Here is an 18718-nt window from a genome sequence, read left to right on the forward strand (position 1 = left end):
TGGGGTCGGGGGCAGGGGACACCCCATCCCAGCATGCACTGCAGGGCCGTCTGGGGGCCTGGGGGGGGCGGCTAGAGGGGGGTCAGCAGAGCAGTCAGCAGGGCCCAGCTCTGCTCCCGCCCTGGAACAGAAGCTGCTGATGGGGAATGCCACCGCACGCCCCTGGCTCGCCCAGCTCCATGGCTGCCTGAGCCTCTGGGGCCGAGGGAAGGCTCTGGGTGGTGGGGCGCCTGTGAAGGACATCTTCCGTCGCCAGCCTCAGCCGCCCTCGGAGTGGTGGAGAGTAAGGCCAGCAGCTCCTAAGCCGAGCGGACTCAGTGGCAGGTTTAGAGGAACTACAAAACAGCCTTTTCTGTTTAAACGGGCTGCTTATCCGCCTTAGACGCTTGGGCGTGCTTTACTCGGTCTTAAGGATGCTGTCTGCAAGGTTAGGACAGGGCCGGCCGACTTCGGCTCAGTCTCCGGCTGTATTAGCATCGAGTCCCCGGTAAGTGGGATCTCGGCTTACCTGGTTTTACTCTAGGGAGTCAGCCTGGGTCCCGGAGAAGATGGAATTCGACTTAGAGTAGATTGCAAGGGATTTACTGAGGAAGGGCCCAGGGAGGCCGGGCTTGGGGAGGAGGGACGCGGAGGAGGCCGGGAATGCCACCAGACTGCAGAGAAGGTGGGACCCGCAGAGGAAGGTGCGGCAGAGAGTGGCGTCAGGTGGGGGGGGGGGGGGCCCCGCAAAGTCACGTGGCCACTAGGGCCCGGATGGTGAAGGGACAGAAGGGGACAGTAGGCCTACTACGTGACAGGGACTGGCAAATAGTGGTCTGATGGCTTCCTGCTGATTGCTGCAGGCCCACTGGGACCCACTGGGACCTCATCACCTGATTTTTCTTTTTTGGTAAATTTTTTGTTTACTTATTTTTGAGAGAGAGAGAGCACAAGCGGGGGAAAGGCAGAGAGAGAGAGAGAGAGAGAGGGAGACACAGAATCCAAAACAGGCTCCAGGCTCCGAGCTGTCAGCACAGACCCCGACGCGGGGCTCGAACCCACAATCCATGAGATCACGACCTGAGCCAAAGTCGAGGTTCAACCGACTGGGCCGTCCAGGCACCCCACCCCCACCCCCACTGGCTCTTTAACCCCATCTGGCACATCGCTCAGGTCTGCCTCGTGTGGGGTCCCCTGTTCTACCTGAAAACTGACCCAGGTGAACATCACGGTCACAGGAGGCGGTGGTGTTCGGGGGCTGGTTCCAGATGGCCCCACTGGAGACAATGAATGCCTCACGCCACAGTTGGGCTCTGACTGTGGAAGTTTCAAGCTCTGTGTGAGGCTGATGGGGCAGCTGAGCCTTTACAACCCAAATTTCACGACCCAGACCTGTGCAGGGAATCACCCTGAATCCTAACCCGGGAAGGCACTAAGGATTTCCAGAAGGCGCGGAACATAGGCCAATGGAAACCCAGTTCAGTTCAGCCGAGCTTTGCATGTAGCAGGTGCTGTGCACAGAACCGTAAGCAGAAAGAAGCTCCTCCTTCCAGAGGTTTTTCAACACGGGACTGCCTTCCCCATCAGACCAGGAGCTGCAGCGACCTCAGCCCCAAGCACAGTGGCACTGCCACAGCCCGAGCACTGGGAGGGGGACAGAGAGACCTCTCCGCAAGCCAGGCTCTCCCAGGGAACCACGTTTGGACCCCTCACTTGTCACTCCTCACTCCCTGGGTGGATGCTGTTTCCTGCTTCTGACAGGGATTCTGTTTGCTTTGCTCAGTCTCCCAGAAGTCCCCCCCCCCCCGCCCAGGGCTTGAAGCTTGGGGGCTAGGGCAATATTCTAAATATTTAATAACCAGCAAGGCAAAGGCTTGCTATGAAATGTTCTAAATATTTAATAACCCGCCAGAAAAGTTGAGGCACCGGAATGCACCCTGGAGGATCACCGAGAGGCCCAGGGCGCCCCGGGGAGGAGCTGGGTCTCTGGGGGGCGGCACCCTCGGGGGGCGCAGATACTCTGTGTTTTCATATTGGATAACGTCCGCACGGGGTGCGCTGGCCGGTGTCAGCTCGGCCGCAGCTTGAAACAGCCGAGCCTGACGGCGCTGTTTTTCCCCCCTTGGCCCACAGACAAACTCACGGAGGAAGAGTTCATCGAGGGGACCCTGGCCAATAAGGAAATCCTGCGACTGATCCAATTTGAGCCTCAAAAAGTGAAGGAAAAGTTAAAGGAGAAGAAACCCTGATGCCAACTGCGCAGCCCTGTCCCCCTCACCCCTTCCCCCGCCGCGCACAGAAACCCGGGCATGCACACACCTCCCCAGGGGCCTTAGCGTCCCTCCCGTTCCTCCCAGCCACCTCCTCTCCCTTGCCCGCCCCTTGGGGCCTCCGTGATAATCCCAGGATTGGGTCGCTGGAGTCCTACCAACCCTCCCCCACCCCCCCACCACCGTGTAAGCTCCTTTGTGGTTTGCTGGGTAAGCAGGTTCCAATAAATGCGAGAGGAGCTGGGCACACAGCTGACTGGTCGTTCTTGAACTGGGAGAAGGAATGACTTCTGTTGTCTCAGCCTCCGAGACCAGGACGCATGGCCGTTGCAGACACCGGCCAGGGTGGGGAGGGGTGAGGGGAGGGGAGCAAGCATTGCCCTGCTCTCTGGCAGATGGAGGGCTGCAGGGGGTGCCCTGTGGGCCTCCAACAAGCTGTTCCGGGTGGTGAGGTTACTGTGGAGACCTGCACAGCATGGGCAAGAGGGGCCGGCTGCTCCAGACGGTCAGGGAAGGGGTTATTGTTACAATCACCTGCCTGACACCCCTCCAGTATCAGACAAGTAAGGAGCCAGCTCAGGGGGAGAAGAAGGACCTTGGGTCCAGCTCAGGGTAGCCCAAGGGTTGGGCCAAAGGGCTTCAGGGTTCCTTCGCCAACCCCCACCCCGCCCCCCAGCCCTCCACGAGTGAATCCGATTTGTTGGGGAGTCAGGTTGGGGGCTTTTCACTTCTCTCTGAAGTCAGGGCACCCATGTCACTTGAGTTGAAAAGGAGATAGGGCACCTGGGTGGCTCTGTTGGTTAAGCGTCCACCCAGGACATCGATTTCGGCTCGGGTCATGATCTCATGGTTGTGAGATCAAGCCCCGGGCGGGGCTCTGTGTTGCGTGTAGAGCCTACATGAGATTCTGTCTTTGCCCCTTCTTCCCACTCACATGTGCTTGCGCGCTCTCTCTCTCAAAAATAAAAACAAAACAAAAATGCAAATTAAAACCACCCCATACCGGTTAGGATGGCAATTATCAAAAAAGTAGAAAGTAGGCGTTGGCAAGGAGGTGGATAAATTGGAACCCTTGTGCTTGGTGGGTGGGAATATAAAATGGTGCAGTTTCGGAGAACAGCTTGGCCATTCCTCAGCTTGGTTAAACAGAATGATCATGTGATCCAGCCGTTCTCCTAAGCATCTATCCAAAGAATTGAAAACAGAGACCCAAGCAGACCCCTTCACGCCGCCATGCTGACACAGCGTGATTCGACAGTGGCTAACATGGGGAAGCAACCCAGGCGTCCATCAACCGATGAATGGATCGAAAAAACAGCCGTCCAGTGGAATATTCTGTCATAAGAAAGAATGAAATTTGGGGCACCCGGGTGGCTCAGTCGGTTCAGTGTCCAACTTCGGCTCAGGTCATGATCTCACGGTCCGTGAGTTCGAGCCCCACATCGGGCTCTGTGCTGAGGGCTCAGAGCCTGGAGCCTGCTTTGGATTCTGTGTCTCCCTATCTCTCTGTTCCTCCCCTGCTCTCTCACGCTCTCTCTCTCTCTCTCTCTCAAAAATAAACAAAAAAGAATGAATGAAATTCTAGTACATGCTGCAACATGGATGAACCTTGAGGACATTATGCTGAGCGAGGTAAGCCAGTCACCAAAAGACAAATACCGTGATTCCGCTGATATAATTAATGTACCTAGAGTTGTCACGTTCAGAGACAGGAGGTAGAATGGTTGTGCCAGGGGCTGGGGTGGGAAGATGGGGGGTTATTGTTTAATGGGCGCAGAGTTTCCGTTTGGGAAGGTGAGAAAGTTCTGGAGACGGACGGTAGGGACGGTTGGACAACAGTGACTTAATGTCACTGAACTATAGACTTAAAAGTGGTTAGAGTGGCAAATTCAGTGTTATATATATTTAACCACAGTAAAAAACAGAATCACTCAAGAACTTCTAAAAATACCTGTGTCCAGGCTCATTCAGACCAATTTCGTCAGAATCTCTGGCTCACGCCCCGGCCATCAGTGTTTCTAGAAATTTCCTCAGGTAATTGTCATGCCAGGATTGAGACCCACTAGGCCAGACCTTCAAAGCAACAAGCAAAGTGAATGACCTACGGGGTGGTCTAGCTGAGGGAAGATACTTGCTCCCCGCCCTCTTGACCGCTGACCTCTGACCTCTGTCCCCTACCCTTCTGCCCACTCCTCTTGGTCCCCGAGGAGGCTTAATGCTACAGCCCTTTCTTCTACTTCTTTTTTTTTTTTAATTTTTTTTTTTAACGTTTATTCATTTTTGAGAGACAGAATGCAAGCAGGGGAGGGGCAGAGAGAGAGGGAGAGGGAAACACAGAATCTGAAACAGGCTCCAGGCTCTGAGCTGTCAGCACAGAGCCCGACGCGGGGCTCGAACTCACGAACCGTGAGATCGTGACCTGAGCCGAAGCCGGCTGCCTAACCGACTGAGCCACCCGGGTGCCCCCTGTTTCTTCCACTTCTACCCAAGAACAGCTCACTGGGTCCTTCAAGGCACCAGTAAGAAACACATGTCAAAGAATCGACCACATACAAACCAAATTAAATAAACTTATTTTAATGTTTAGCAAGACAAGAGCAAGCTGTGTGTGTGTGTGTGTGTGTGTGTGTGTGTGTGTGAGTGTGCGTGCACGTGCCCACATGCACGCCATTTGCGGAGTGAAGACAGGGCAGGACATATTTACAGACGCTTTGGGGAAAGAAAAGTTCTCTCTATTCGAGGCCGGATCCCGGGTGACTCACCCGCATCTGATGATCCCAGGACATTTCTGTCCTGTGTCACCGATGAACGTGTGCTGAGTGCCTACTCTGGTCCAGCTGTGCTGGGACCCCAGCTTTCTAGGACGAGGAAAGTCAGAAACATTGAGAGCAAGGAGAAATTAGGAGGATGTGTATTTTAATGACTGAACTCTGGAAAATCTGGACCCCACCCCCCCACAAATACCCCTTTGCTTTGTTATGCCCTTGTCTGTCCTGGGCAAAGTGCCAAGAAAACCTCAATCACCAAGATAAATAATATTTTGGGGCAACCGTTTAAAAATAGAAACGAATATTAAAAAGTCCATGATGAGCAGAATAGTCAATAAAGTCAGGATCAGACTCTGCCTTTGTAGGAACTGACCTCACTCTCAGCCTGGCCCTGGGTCTGATAAAAAGTTATGTTTATAAAGGGCCCATCCGCTGTAGCTTGCGGATTATAGTTTATTTTTTTAATGTCGTGTTAAAATATCACTTATCGTGACAATTGAGGTGTTTTTCCCAGGACTGTCCGAAATCTTGTACCCAAACTGCTTTCCTCACCTGCCTCACCCTTGTCCCCACCCGTGTTGCAAAGCATCCTTGACAATGGAGTTGCCAAATAAAATACAGGATGCAGGACTTCATCTGAGTTGCAGATAAAGGGGAATACTGCTACAATACGATTATTCATGTATCTGAAATGCAAATGTAACTGACTGTTATGTATTTGAACTCCTAAGTCTGGCAACCCGCCTTGATAAATACCATACCGTCCCTCCCCCTGTTGCGTGGCTCTATCTGGTCCCCTGGCAACGTACCCGCCCACGTACACATGCATTTTGCACTCCCTAAAAGCGACACTCCAGGGAATGAACACGCTTTTCTCTAGGCTGTTCCTCCTGTGGTTTTCCTTCAGCCCCTTGACTTATGCATTCAGTCGCTGAGCCTGACTCTAATGGCCCGGACCCCGCTCAGCCTCCGGATCACGCTCCCCTCAAGGTCTCCAGCATGCAAGACTGGGACGTGAACTGGATGCCAAAGTGGCCTGGGTGCGTGGGGAAGACCGGTGACTCTGAACCGTGCTCTCGGGGAGCAGAGCCAGGGCGGTGGGCCTCCAGACTAGATCTCGCTCTCTTCCAGAATCTCCTCCATGGTGTGGGTCAGGGTGAAGTCTCCCTCGCTGCTCTCGGACAGGCTGCTGCCCCGGGGCCAGGCCCCGTGTCCTCGAGGCGGCCGAGCGCCCAGCCCCCCCAGGCCCTGCATGGCCAGGTGCAGGAGCTGCCCACCGCCCGGCGAGGGCTGCGGCTTCTGGAGCGTCCCCTTGCCGTCTGCCTGGGACAGCTTCTTGGGACATTTCCCCAGGAATCGGAAGTTCTTCTCCAGGACCCAGGCCCTGCAGCCGGAGTGGCGGGCGAGCAGGAAGCGGACCCAGTGCTTGCGCAGCTCAGCCTTCACCTGCCAGGGTGGGGGTGGAGGGGAGAGAGGGCGGGTCACTGCCCTGGAGTCACTCTGCCGTGTGTGTGTGTGTGTGTGTGTGTGTGTCCTCTCGGTGATTATTTACTGCGTGGCTCCTACGTGTCGCCGCTGGGACACTTACCTCCTAACTGGGGATGATGAGCAGACAGAAGCAACTGAGAAGCACAGGACGCTGAGCAGGACAGTGGGGCGAGGGGGCAGAACTTTGAGATACGGTGTTCTGGAAAGGACTGTGTCAAGGCAGCACAGGACACGTGCCTGGCGGGCAAGGTGCCCCGTCGCGAAGACAGAGGCAGCAGCAATGAACAGGGAGGGGGAAGCGGGTTTTGCTGTCGAGAAGCTCCCATTCTAGTGGGTGAAAGGGGGCCTGGAAATTCCACCAACTCCTAAAGCCGAGAGAGAACCGTCTGGCCCCTGCCCTCCTCCTTTTGAGCCCCTTTCCAATGCTTGCAATAATATTAAGAAAAGCCATCATAGTTACCAGGTGTGGGGCTTTCACCAGGAGCTCAGCAAGCCCAAGGCAATACTATAGGGCAGGGACAGATATTATTCCCAATGTACAGATGAGAAAACTGAGGCTCAAATAGCTACGATGCCCTGACTCAGGGTTGGGTTCTGAGCTTTTCACTCATCCCAACACCTTTTCCCACTGGTCTCAGCTGCCTCCTGCTCCCCCTGCTGGGTGCTCAGGGTACAAATTTGTCCCAACATGTGCCTGGCACTGCACCCACCCCGCCCCACGGCACCATCACACGCCCAGCCACCTCCAGGGGGGACAGCAGGAGGCCAACCCCGGCCTCACCGGAACCTGGCTGGCCGCTCCGGAGACGTACCTCTCCATTGGCAAAGCAGTACTGCAAAGCCACGAGCAATCCCTGTAACAAAAGGAGGAGGCGGTGAGAGGTTTGACTCAGTCAAAAGTGTCCGAGAGTCCCCTGGAAAGCCCAAGGGCCCGCCAGTCCTGGTAGCGTCCAGAAGAGGCAGACAATTACAATGCTAGCACTAACCAGAGGTCGTCATCCGGGTTATGTTAACCTGGATTTCGTTGGGGTCTCTTCTCACTTTGACCCCCACCCCCCACATCAGCCCAGATGTTCGCTTAGATGCTTACAGGTGAATGACGATGGAATCCCAAAGACCCTATATTCTTCATCCAGTTGTACAAATATTGTACAAGACCGCCGTCCCACGTCTACTTGCCCGCAGTGAGCCTTGGCTAACTGTTTTGGGCCTGAATTTCATTCTTTCCTTTTGGGAGCTCACCCTCCCCTATCCCCCAGGCTTCTGGGAAGGCTGCCAGTCACGGTCCCCACGTTCCGGGATGGTCATCACCACAATAAACCAGCCCAACTGGTTTGGCAACTGTGTCTTGTGTTTGCCTGTGTTTGCCAACTGTATCCTGTCCAAGGAAGCCTGGAGATGCTCGTGGGTATCTACCCAGCTGCATGGAGGGGGCCTGTCCAAGGATGATGCCAACAGAGAGACAAGCAGAGGCTGGAGATGGTAAGATTTACAATTTTTGTTGGAGTACCTGGATCCAGCTATGCCTGATGCTGAACCTGTCACTTATGTGAGATGAGAAATATCCCCTTCTCTTGTCACAACATTTGTTTTCGAAAGGTAGGTCGGGGCGCCTGGGTGGCTCAGTGGGTTGGGCGTCCAACTGCGGCTCAGGTCGTGATCTCAACGTTTGTGGGTTCGAGCCCTGCGTCGGGCTCTGGGCTGACAGCTCGGAGCCTGGAGACTGCTTGGGATTCTGTGTCTCCCTCTCTCTCTATCCCTCCCTGACTAGTCCTCTGTCTCTCAAAAATAATAAATGTAAAAAAAAAATTAAAAAATAAAGAAAAGATCGATCATTTCATGCCAGTAATTTCTCATCACGCTTAGATAAAATAGTATCTCCTCACCACAGAAGGGACTAAAGGCGACCTGGGCTCGGTGTCTGTGTCGCTGACTTGATCTTTGTGCCCTGTTTACCCTTAACCACTGTTTTCCAGCCACACCGGCCTTCTGGTTCCCTCCAGCATCTCAAGCTAATGTATTAGTTACCTGTTGCCATATAACTTGGTGGATCAAAACAGGAAAGATTTATCGCCTCACATACTTACTATGGGCCAAGAATCTGGCAGTGGCTAAGCTGGGTATTTTGGCTCAGGGTCACCGTTCAAATTACGGTCAAGATGTTGGATGGAGCCTTAGTCATCTGAAGGCTTGACTTGCTTCCAAGATGGCTCACACGCCTGGCACGTTGGTGCCGGTGGGTGGTAGGAGGCCTCCGTCTCCCCCAGAGCTGCTTGAATGTCCTCATGACACGGGGGCTGGCTTCCCCCAGAGTGGGGGTTGATCCAAGGGAGCAAAATGGAAACTACAACCCCTTGATGACGTGGCCTCCAAAGCCACACACAACTTCATGTCCACAATACAGTCACACGGGTTAACGGGGACTCTGCGGGGCCGTGAGCACCAGGAGGAGATGATCCTTGGGGGCCATATTGGAGACTGACTAGCATGACTCATTCCTTACTGAGGTCCTTTCACACTTTCTGTCTTCTGGACCCTTCTTCTCTCAACTCTCTGCCTAACTGGCTTCTCAAAATCCAGGTCTTAGCTCAAATATCGCCAGAGCTGTGGGCTCTCTCGTTTATATTCTTTGTGGCCCGAGAATTATATTGTTACTTGCCAGTCAACTTGGCTATTATCTGTCCTTCCCTGCCCCTGCCCCAGCAAGCCTCGCATCTTTTCACGGCCAGATCCCCAGCACCAGAAACAAATGTCTGGCACATGAGAGGAGCTCAATCATATCCATAAAAGGAATACGTGAATGAATGAATGAGTGAATGAATGAATGAGTTGGATTTCTGTAACTTACTCCTACAGGAGTCTTGCCTTGTACGATGTCGGACGATTTCTAAAATAGGACAGGACAGTTTCCTTTCTGTTGTCTCCCTAGTCATTTGTAAAGAATTGTGGGGGCCCCTGGGTGGCTCCGTTGGTTAAGCATCTGAGTCTTGACTTCGGCTTAGGTCATGGTCTCACGGTTCATGGGTTCGAGCCCTGCCTCGGGCTCTGTGCTGACAGTGCAGAGCCTGCTTGGGATTCTCTCTCTCTCTCCCTATCTCTCTGTTCCTCCCCCTCTCAAAATAAATAAGTAAACATTAAAGGAAAAAAAGAATGGTGGACACAAGGGTCCCAGTAAAAACAATAGGCCACCTTCACACAGCACTTCCCTTTCCAGAACATCTCTGTTGGGGAATTCTCAGTACAGGATACTGACTTGATATTGGAAAATTTTTCTGGATTCACTGCTCAACTGCCAGAGGTCTGGAGTCAAGGCTACTCGAGCTCATGTTGGTCTCCCAGCATTTTCTGACTCCTACGCTTCCTCATGTGATAACCACCCGAGCTGAGCTCCATGCCACGGCTTCCTGCCCACCATGACATGAGGGTCTAGGGGGCCTGGACTGTGTGCCTGAAATACTGGACCTCCATACGTGTGCAGGACCCAAGCACTTGAGTGTTTATGGGAGGAACCTCGTAAAAAGCCAGGACTCACAAGCAAAGGACACATTTCCAACTGAAGAGTGAAGGTCACAGGGCAGGCTGACTCTCCCATCTCTGTTGAGAACATTTCTCTTACCCCTAGTGGCTGGTAAGGGGGGCCTGGTACTGGGAAAGGAGCTGACATTGTAAAGGAATTATAACATGTTGCCCTGGGGTGGGGGGGGGGGGAGAATTTTTTATATTTTCTTATGGAAGCTAAAAGTCTAGCATGCTGGCTATCCTGATGTCACTTTGGAATCTGCCTGTCAGTGCAGGATTTTTCTTTCTCCTATGCACCCCATATTCCATGGCTATAGCTCCTAAACAGGGGCACAGTGGGACCAGTTTATCACTGTCAAACACACAAGTTCATTGGAGGCTCACAGCCGCCCGGTGCAGTTAGCGGGGCTGGTCATGCTTGCCTCTGGACATATGATATCAGAAGGGTGTCAGAATTCTCACAAATGACTTGGCTAAAATAGGATTCCACATCACAAACGTGTCCTTCATGTCTTCGGGTTCTTGGGTCACCATTTTAGGAGCCTCCTGGCGTCCAGTTAACTCTCCTTCCAGATAAAGCAAGTGAGAAGGGAGTGGTCCCACAGAAGAGACGACGCTCACTCCCAACGTGACCACCACTGGGCAGTCTTCCCAAAGATCCCTTGAAGGTGAAACTCCCTAAGAGATGGATGCTTGGGGGCGCCTAGATGGCTCTGTCGGTTGAGCTTCCGACTTCGGCTCAGGTCATGATCTCACAGTCCGTGGGTTCGAGCCCCGCGTCGGGCTCTGTGCTGACAGCTCAGAGCCTGGAGCCTGCTTCCGATTCTGTGTCTCTGTCTCTTCCCGCCCCTCCCTCACTCCCTCTCTCTCTCTCTCCCCCTACTCTCTCTGTCTCTCAAAAATAGATAAACATTAAAAAATTTAAAAAAAGAAAAGAAATAAGCACTCGGAAGAGTGAAGGACCCTCCAAGCAGCTGCTAGGTTCATGCCAATTCCTGCCGCTGCACTGAGATGGGACCCACCAGATTTGCTCCCGCACCTCTGCCCACCCACACTCGCACTTCTGCCTGGCCACATGGACGGGAGCCGTGCAGGGGTGCTCAGAAGGAGGGAAGTCTCTGCGCATGCACAGACCCTGTCAGTGCGCTTCCTGCCCCAGTCTGCAGGGCCACCCTGGTTCCTCACGTCCCTCAGCAGGTGCAGGGTGAAGGGCAGAGCTCCAGCTGCAGGACCAAAGGATCCAGCGTGGTGGCCAGTGTCTACAAATGGTCCCAAATATCTCTCCCCTCCCTGTAGGCGTATGCAACCGCTCACAGGAAGTGTTAGACCTGGTTTGTCCCCTCCCCTGGAATCTGGGATGGACCTTGTGACTCTTTCTGCCAGTACAACATGGTGGAAGAGAGATCCTGGGATTTCCAAGGCTACACCTTAGGAGGGTTGGAAGTGTCTGCTCTCTCCCTCTTAGAACGTTTGCTTTGGGGATGCTCTGAGAGGCCAGCTGCCCGGTTAGGAGATGCCCAAGATACATGGAGGAGAGCTGAAGTTCTGTGATTAAGAGCCTCCGCGGAGCCCCAGCCAACAGACCGTGTCAATGTCCAGCCACGTGAATGGGTCATTGTGGATGTTTTGACCCAGCCGAGCTTTCAGATGTGCTCAGCCCCATTCAAAACTTGCATGTATCCAAAGTATCACCCTGCTGAGCCCAGGTGGCCCAGGTTATAGATTCATTAAAGATAACACGGTTCCTTGCTTTACGCCATGAAGTTTTGGGGTAGTTTGCCACATAGCAAATGATGGCTCCCTTGCCAGATGGGTGTGATAGGCTGATTCTTCCTCAAAATCTTCCATAGCTCTCCATGGCTGTCTGGTCTTCAGACGGCCTTGAGTGTGTAAGATCCCTGGTTCGTATGACCAATCAAGGCCTCAGAGGAAGAAAGACCATCCAATACTAACTGACAGAACAGCTGTCGCTTCTTGCTTTGTTGGTGGTGTTTCTAATTTGGGATTACCTTTTTTAAAAAATTCTTTTAGGGGCGCCGGGGTGGCGCAGTCGGTTAAGCGTCCGGCTTCAGCCAGGTCACGATCTCGCGGTCCGTGAGTTCGAGCCCCGCGTCGGGCTCTGGGCTGATGGCTCGGAGCCTGGAGCCTGTTTCCGATTCTGTGTCTCCCTCTCTCTCTGCCCCTCCCCCGTTCATGCTCTGTCTCTCTCTGTCCCAAAATAAATTAAAAAAAAAACGTTGGAAAAAAAAAAAATTAAAAAATTCTTTTATTTATTTTTGAGAGACAGAGACCGAGTGCAAGCAGGGGAGGGGCAGAGAGAGAGAGGAAGACACAGAATCCGAAGCAGGCTCCAGGCTCCGAGCTGTCAGCACAGAGCCCGATGCGGGGCTCGAACCCACGAATTGCAAGATCATGCCCTGAGCTGAAGTCGGATGCTTTAACAGACTGAGCCACCCAGGCGCCCCTGGGATTACCTTTTAAAGAAGATTAAACTGAACAACATAAAACCCCAAATTATTAAAGCTTAGCCATTGAAATCCCCCAAAAGATTGAAATAACTTAAACATGGTTTCATAATGAAAAAAAAAAAAAAAAAAAAAAAAAAAGATTAGCAATGGGTCCTGTCTCAGCTCAGAGCCACAGCTCTAACAGGAGAGAGGAGCCATCATCCAGCTGCCCAGACCGCATGCCCCAGGCTGTGTCCCTGGCCTTTGGTGAGCCTGCAGTGGGCAGGCACATTCTCCCTGCTCCGTCCTGGAATCCTAGCACCTGGCTCCACCTGGTGGCAGTGGCTTTAAGACTGCGATGCAGAGGGGTGCCTCAGTGGTTCAGCTGGTTCAGCGTCCGACTTCGGCTCAGATCACGATCTCTCGTTTCGTGCGTTCGAGCCCCGTGTCGGGCTCTGGGCTGACAGCTCGGAACCTGGAGCCTGTTTCGGATTCTGTGTCTCCCTCTCTTTCTGCCCCTAGCCCACTCACTGTCTCTGTCTCTGAAAAATGAATAAACCTTAAAAAAAAAAAAAAAAAAAGACTGATGCAGGGATTGGGGGGGCATCTGAACCTGACATCAAGCCTCTCAAGTGAAATTTCCATTATTGTACTTTTCAACTCCGGAATTTTTCCAGATTGGTTCTTTATATATATATATATATATATATATATATATATATATATATAATTTTTTATTTAAAAAATTTTTTTAACGTTTATTCATTTTTGAGAGACAGAGTTAGAGTGCGAGTGGGGGAGGGGCAGAGCGAGAGGGAGACACAGAATCCGAAGCAGGCTCCAGGCTCTGAGCTGTCAGCACAGAGCCCGACGCGGGACTCAAACCCACAGACTGTGAGATCATGACCTGAGCGGAGATCAAGAGTCAGGCACTCCCTCGACTGCGCCACCCAGGCGCCCCCAGATTGGTTCTTATCTTATCATTTCTCTCTCTGTGCTGAGATTTCCTGATCGATACATCTTTGTCATCATACATACATTTACTTCCTTAAACATGGTTTCTTCCAATCCTTTGAACATATATTTTTTAAAGATTCTATTTTTAATTAATCGCTAGCCCCAACGTGGGGCTCAAACGCACAACCCTGAGACTGAGAGTTGCATGCTCTACGAACTGAGCCAGCCAGTCACCCCCGAACATATTTATAATAGCTTCTTTGAAGTCTTTGTCTAAGAGAATTCTCAGCGAGTTGCTGTGGACTGATTTTCTTTTCCCTGAGTACGTGTCATACTTTCCTGTTTCCATACTTTCCTTTTTGTGTTCAAAACTGGAAGTTTTAGATCATATATTGTAGCAGCTCAGGAATCTGGTTCCCTACTCCCCACTCCCTGGGTGGTTGCTGGTGTTTTGTTTGTTTAGTAATTTGCCTGGACCGCCAGTTCTGTGACATCTTTCTCCCCTGGGGCACACAGCCACTGATGTCTGTGCCCCTTTCAAAAACTTTTGGTTTTGTGTGTAAGCCTGGCCTCCTGGCCCCGACTACTCACTGATTGGTCAGAAGTTGTGCTCACCCACCTTAAGCCAAGAAAGCTTCCACACCCTTTCACAACGGATCTGTGCGTGGCCTGGGGGGCCAGTTCCAAGTTTAGACGGTTTATAAGTCTTCGGTGGCTTTTATTTCCCACCTCCTGTGTCTACTGTGTGTGTGTGGGGGGGGGATCTCAGCCAGCAACGTGTCGATATCCTCTCTGGTCTCTCCCGAGTGTGTGTGCAACCTTGTCCATGTACACAAGCCTCCAGCCCCCCAGAGAGATATGTAGAAGCCGATCAAGGCTCATGACAGCTGTCTCATTCCTCAGATCCCCCTATTAGAATTCTGGCTAGCTCACCAGGCTGTTTCTCGTCCCAGTTAGGACCACCATGTCAGCCTATGACATTGTCATTCCTCGATCGTTTGCCACTGAGATCACTGCTGTATCTGACAATGGCCAGGGGTGTGGGCTTTTTCCGCTTTCCGACTGATCTACACTGGGTCAGCCCCTCTCTGCAGTGAAGTTCCTTACTGACAGAGACGAGGTCGGAGAACAAACACACTCGAGGCTAAACCAACAGACCCCACTGTTCTCACTCAGCTTCAGTCATTTTTCTTGAGTAAACCCTTCCCAACCTTTTGTATGCCTTTGGCTGGACTCCACGGTGCTCCAATTTTATTGTTGCTTTTGGGGGAGGGGATGTGCCACGAGCCTCTCTTCTCCATTCCAGAAGTCCTGCCCTATATTAGCATTTTAGAATGATTAGTCCTGAGGTTACCACTCTATGGGACCTCTGCTGCCAACACTACTTATGGCGGTCACTTGCATTCATGGCCTTGGCTACCGAGCCATGCCTCTCAGTATCGGTGCCCCGTGTGGTCTCCTCCCCTTCAGTCCAGGCTGGGTCTGGGATTTGCTTTAAATGTTAAAACGCACTGGAAGTATCACTGCTAAGTGTCAGGCTTAGGCATATAAAAGGCCTGGAAGTCCCTGTTTTTGTGCCCTCGGGAGCCCTGAACTGCCACGTAAGAAGTTCCAGCTTTCCTGCAAGGAGGACCACGGAAAAAGAACATGTAGTGAGAGAGAAGCCCTAAGACGATACGGAACTGAGGAATGTAGCTGGCAGTGAGAAATGAAGCCCCAGAAATTCGACCCAAATGAAGCCACCCCAGCCACGTGAGCCTTCCCAGTTCAGGCACCAGACATATGAGTGGCGAAGCATCTTGGAAGTTCCAGCCCCGGGAGGCAGGCACGCATGGAGCAGAGGTGAGCCATCCCAACTGTGCCCCACCTGGAATCCTGGTCCCCAGAATAATGAGAAACAATAAAAATCATCGCTGTTGTGAGCTACGGGGTAATGAATAGCCCATTTAAGGAATGGTACCCAAAATATCCAGGTGAAGGAACCACGGCTGGCCTTTTGGCTCTTGTTTCAGCCCCATCTGACACATCTTGACATGTCTGCCTAGGTTCAAGAGCCTCCTGGTCTCAACTCACTGGTTCCTACCAAGTGGTGTTACATTCTGAGTGTGCCACCCGAAGCATAAACAACATTCGTTTCGTGCAGTGCCCTGCGGAGAATCCAGCAAAAATAGACACTTAATGAAAGGCTTCGCGTTGATACTCACGGTTAATATGGTTGTGAGATACACCAACTCTTACCGCCCAGGAAACAGAGCACTTTTCGCTTCTCGGTCACTGAGTCATGCTGGCAAGGATCAAGGCAATGCTTTTGGTCCGCCCACTCTTCTAGTGCCAAAGGCCCTCTCATAGAGCCCGCTGGCACTACGGCTTCATTTACATCCGTGGGCTTTCTCAATTCTGAGACTGCTGGGGTCAAGAGCATTTTGTTTTCACCCCAGCACAGGAATCCTGGTTCAGATGCCTACTTACATGGAAGGAGCTCAGAGTCAACTGAATGAAGAGTCGTATAAGTTTTGAAAATCCTTCGACTTGATCGTCAGTGATGAAAGAGAAGAGAATCTCGTGAACGCCCAACAGAGGAATGAGGACCAGCGTTGACTTTGCCAATCTGCAAATGAAAACCAACAACACTGTCGCGAGGACCACATTGGGAAGAGGCAACGTTTCCCGCCCTTTGTGTGTGACTTTATGGTGGCTCTTATGCTACTGATAAATAGTTGACCTTCCAGTTTGTCTCCTTGGCTACACATGGGATGTCTTGAGGGCCAGTGTGGTCTTGGTGACTGACGAACCCCTCCACCTGACTTGTGGCCAGATGTTCAGAAAACAAACATGAATTGAGGGAATGGATGAATGGATGGATGAATTCTCCTATGTAGATTATGATGTGTCTATCATCATCTATAAACATCAGATTATGTTTTGCCTGGTGGATGGATAGATTTCCACGTGCATGGCTGTCACCTTGGGACACTAGAGCACTACCACTTTTGACAGATTTCCTGTTACCCGACTACCTGGCTAGCAGGCGCCTCTATTCCTTTCTCTATTCAGGACTTCCAACGTCGGTGCTTTACTGAACCTGAGAAGGGAAAGAAACCGACATGTCTGGGGTCCCATCGCTACTAGGTGACAAATCCAGGCCTGGAAGTAAGATTGCTGACTTCACGCTCACACCCTTCGCATTCCATGGAGGGCTTGACCGTCAGCCTCCACGCTGCCCTTCAGCCCAAGACGGCAAGGGCTGCAGGAAATGAGCGACTGAGCCTCCCCATAAAAAGCGCTGTGTGGAAACTCCTGTTGTATACACTCCACGTAAAAAAGACCAACGTTCCTTTGTACCACCCACGTGCAAAGTGCACAGCTGGGGCCCAAACATTCCATACGGCATACCGGTGGTTCCCAAACATGGTTTACCGTTAGAATTCCTTAAGGAACTTAAAAAGGTAGATGATGGATGGATGGATGGATGGATGGATGGACAGACAGATAGATAGATAGGTGGATAGACAGATAGATGGTAGATAGATAAATGGATAGATACATTGAAGATAGGAAGATAGATAAATGGATGGATGGATAGATAGATAGATAGATAGATAGATAATAGATAGAGCCAGCTAGCTTCCTAGGCCCCGGTATCGACCTCCTGAGTCAAAACCTCTGGATGTCCAGTCCTGGGAATGTGAATTTTTAAGGCATTCCTCATGGGATTCTGATAAGCAGCCACATTTGGGAACAACTGCTTTTCAGTACCGAGATTAATTTAAAACTAACCACATTAGCAAAAGTGACTCATATGCAGGGTACAAACAGAGCTACTGTCTTGTATATACACATTGGAAAAAAAGAGTTTCATCGTAATGACTTTTAGCCCGAATCACTTGTCTTAAAGGGCCAGCCTTGGAGAAATCTCTCCCCTGCCGAAGGCCGTGGACTTAAAGATGTTGGAGTGTCAGCAGCTCCTGGGCAGTATCCTCAGGAAGGTTTAACTGTGCCCAAGAGAAAGTGCTTAGTATGGATCCTGTACCCGTGAGAGCCATTCAAGTGTAATGTTATCAAGGAAACAAGAAAACCCTCACCTTTGTGCCCCGAAACGACCTAAAGCCCATTAAAGAGCAGAGGGGACGCCCCCCCGGGCCCGTGGTCAAGAGATATTTGTGTTTTAATTTCCAGGAGTATTTTTAAAATGCTTGGGTCAGACAATGGCGAAATGGTGGCCACAGGGTGTATTCTTCCTGCAGACGGACGGTTTTTACTTATGCGAAGAGGGTGATTTTTGTCATCGGAGCCATCTTTAAGTAATAAGTAAGGAGAGTTTGAGCAGAGGTCCAGATTTCCGGCTTCTTTTGAAAAGCGGGAGAAGCTGGCTCTACGGGGCCCGAATTCTTGCTTGGTGACCGTCGGCTCCGGCCTGAGGGTGGCTGTTTCTTTCTAGAGGGAACACGTGTTCCAGGACACGCAGCCGGTCTGCCCCACTCACCCACAGTTCCTCGCCTGGGCCCCGAAAGTGTCTCAGTTTGCCACCCTCGCTCCGGTCATCTGGGTTTCGAGGACACATACTTACATACTGAGTGCAGATCCGCGTCTCACTCTCAAATCATTCTCGGGGCCTCGCTATGCCATTACGTGCTTTGAATAAGCTCCTTATTTTGGAATAATCTTGGATGTGTGGAAAAGTAGCAAAAATAGTACAGAGAGTGCCCACATACAACTTCACTGTTTCCACTAATGTTAGTCTTGTATTAACCACAGCCCATTTGTCCAACATTGGTATGTGACTAACAACTATACATCCGGATTCCATTCGGGTTTCACCAATTCTTCCCACGGATGTCCTCTGCACGTGCCAGAATCCTGCATTTAGTGTGGGATGATCTTTTAAAAAATGACATCTTTTTTATGAGGTTTTGGTAACGACCAGATCCATGGATGTCAAGGGATTTCCCGTTCCTCACCTTGCTCTGACTTCTGCTTAGACAGAACCCCGTGTGTGTCCTTGGTCGAATGGAAATCCATAAATGTCTTTCGCCGTTTACGCTTGTGAACCGTATTTATGCTTATTTTTTCATCTACGGCCAATTGTTTATTTAAATTGTTTGGCTTATTGCAGTCCGTTAGCCATCCAACAAATATTTATTGAGCATGAGTCAGTGCAGTGAGAGAGGAAGAGTCGCCATCAAAGAGAGCACAGGCCAGCATCTGGGCCTGGGTTCAAATCCCGGCACCGTCAACGACTGGCCATGTAGCTTTGGGCAGACTATTTCACCTCTCGTCTGTAAAAACAAGG

At 51.4% G+C, this 18718-nt stretch overlaps 2 protein-coding genes across 3 annotated transcripts in view; one reads left to right on the forward strand and one right to left on the reverse strand.

The window, feature by feature from the left end:
* The window catches only part of RCVRN (recoverin), a 6257-nt gene extending 3951 nt beyond the window's left edge, over positions 1 to 2306 (forward strand). The window contains exon 3 of the mRNA XM_040453203.1: positions 2113 to 2306. Within this exon, the coding sequence (XP_040309137.1) occupies positions 2113 to 2228 (116 nt within the window). The 3' untranslated portion in view covers positions 2229 to 2306. The remainder of the gene's footprint in view (positions 1 to 2112) is intronic.
* Positions 2307 to 5174: 2868 nt separating this feature from the next.
* The window catches only part of GLP2R (glucagon like peptide 2 receptor), a 53025-nt gene continuing 39481 nt past the window's right edge, over positions 5175 to 18718 (reverse strand). For both annotated transcript variants that reach the window (XM_040453204.1, XM_040453205.1), the window contains 3 exons: positions 15898 to 16036; positions 7318 to 7359; positions 5175 to 6463 (listed from right to left, as the gene is read on the reverse strand). In XM_040453204.1, the coding sequence (XP_040309138.1) occupies positions 6128 to 6463; positions 7318 to 7359; positions 15898 to 16036 (517 nt within the window). In that variant the 3' untranslated portion in view covers positions 5175 to 6127. The remainder of the gene's footprint in view (positions 6464 to 7317; positions 7360 to 15897; positions 16037 to 18718) is intronic.

The sequence above is a fragment of the Herpailurus yagouaroundi genome, unplaced genomic scaffold (assembly GCF_014898765.1).
Source record: "Herpailurus yagouaroundi ecotype Mexico unplaced genomic scaffold, PumYag 208, whole genome shotgun sequence".
NCBI classification, from domain to species: domain Eukaryota; kingdom Metazoa; phylum Chordata; class Mammalia; order Carnivora; family Felidae; genus Herpailurus; species Herpailurus yagouaroundi.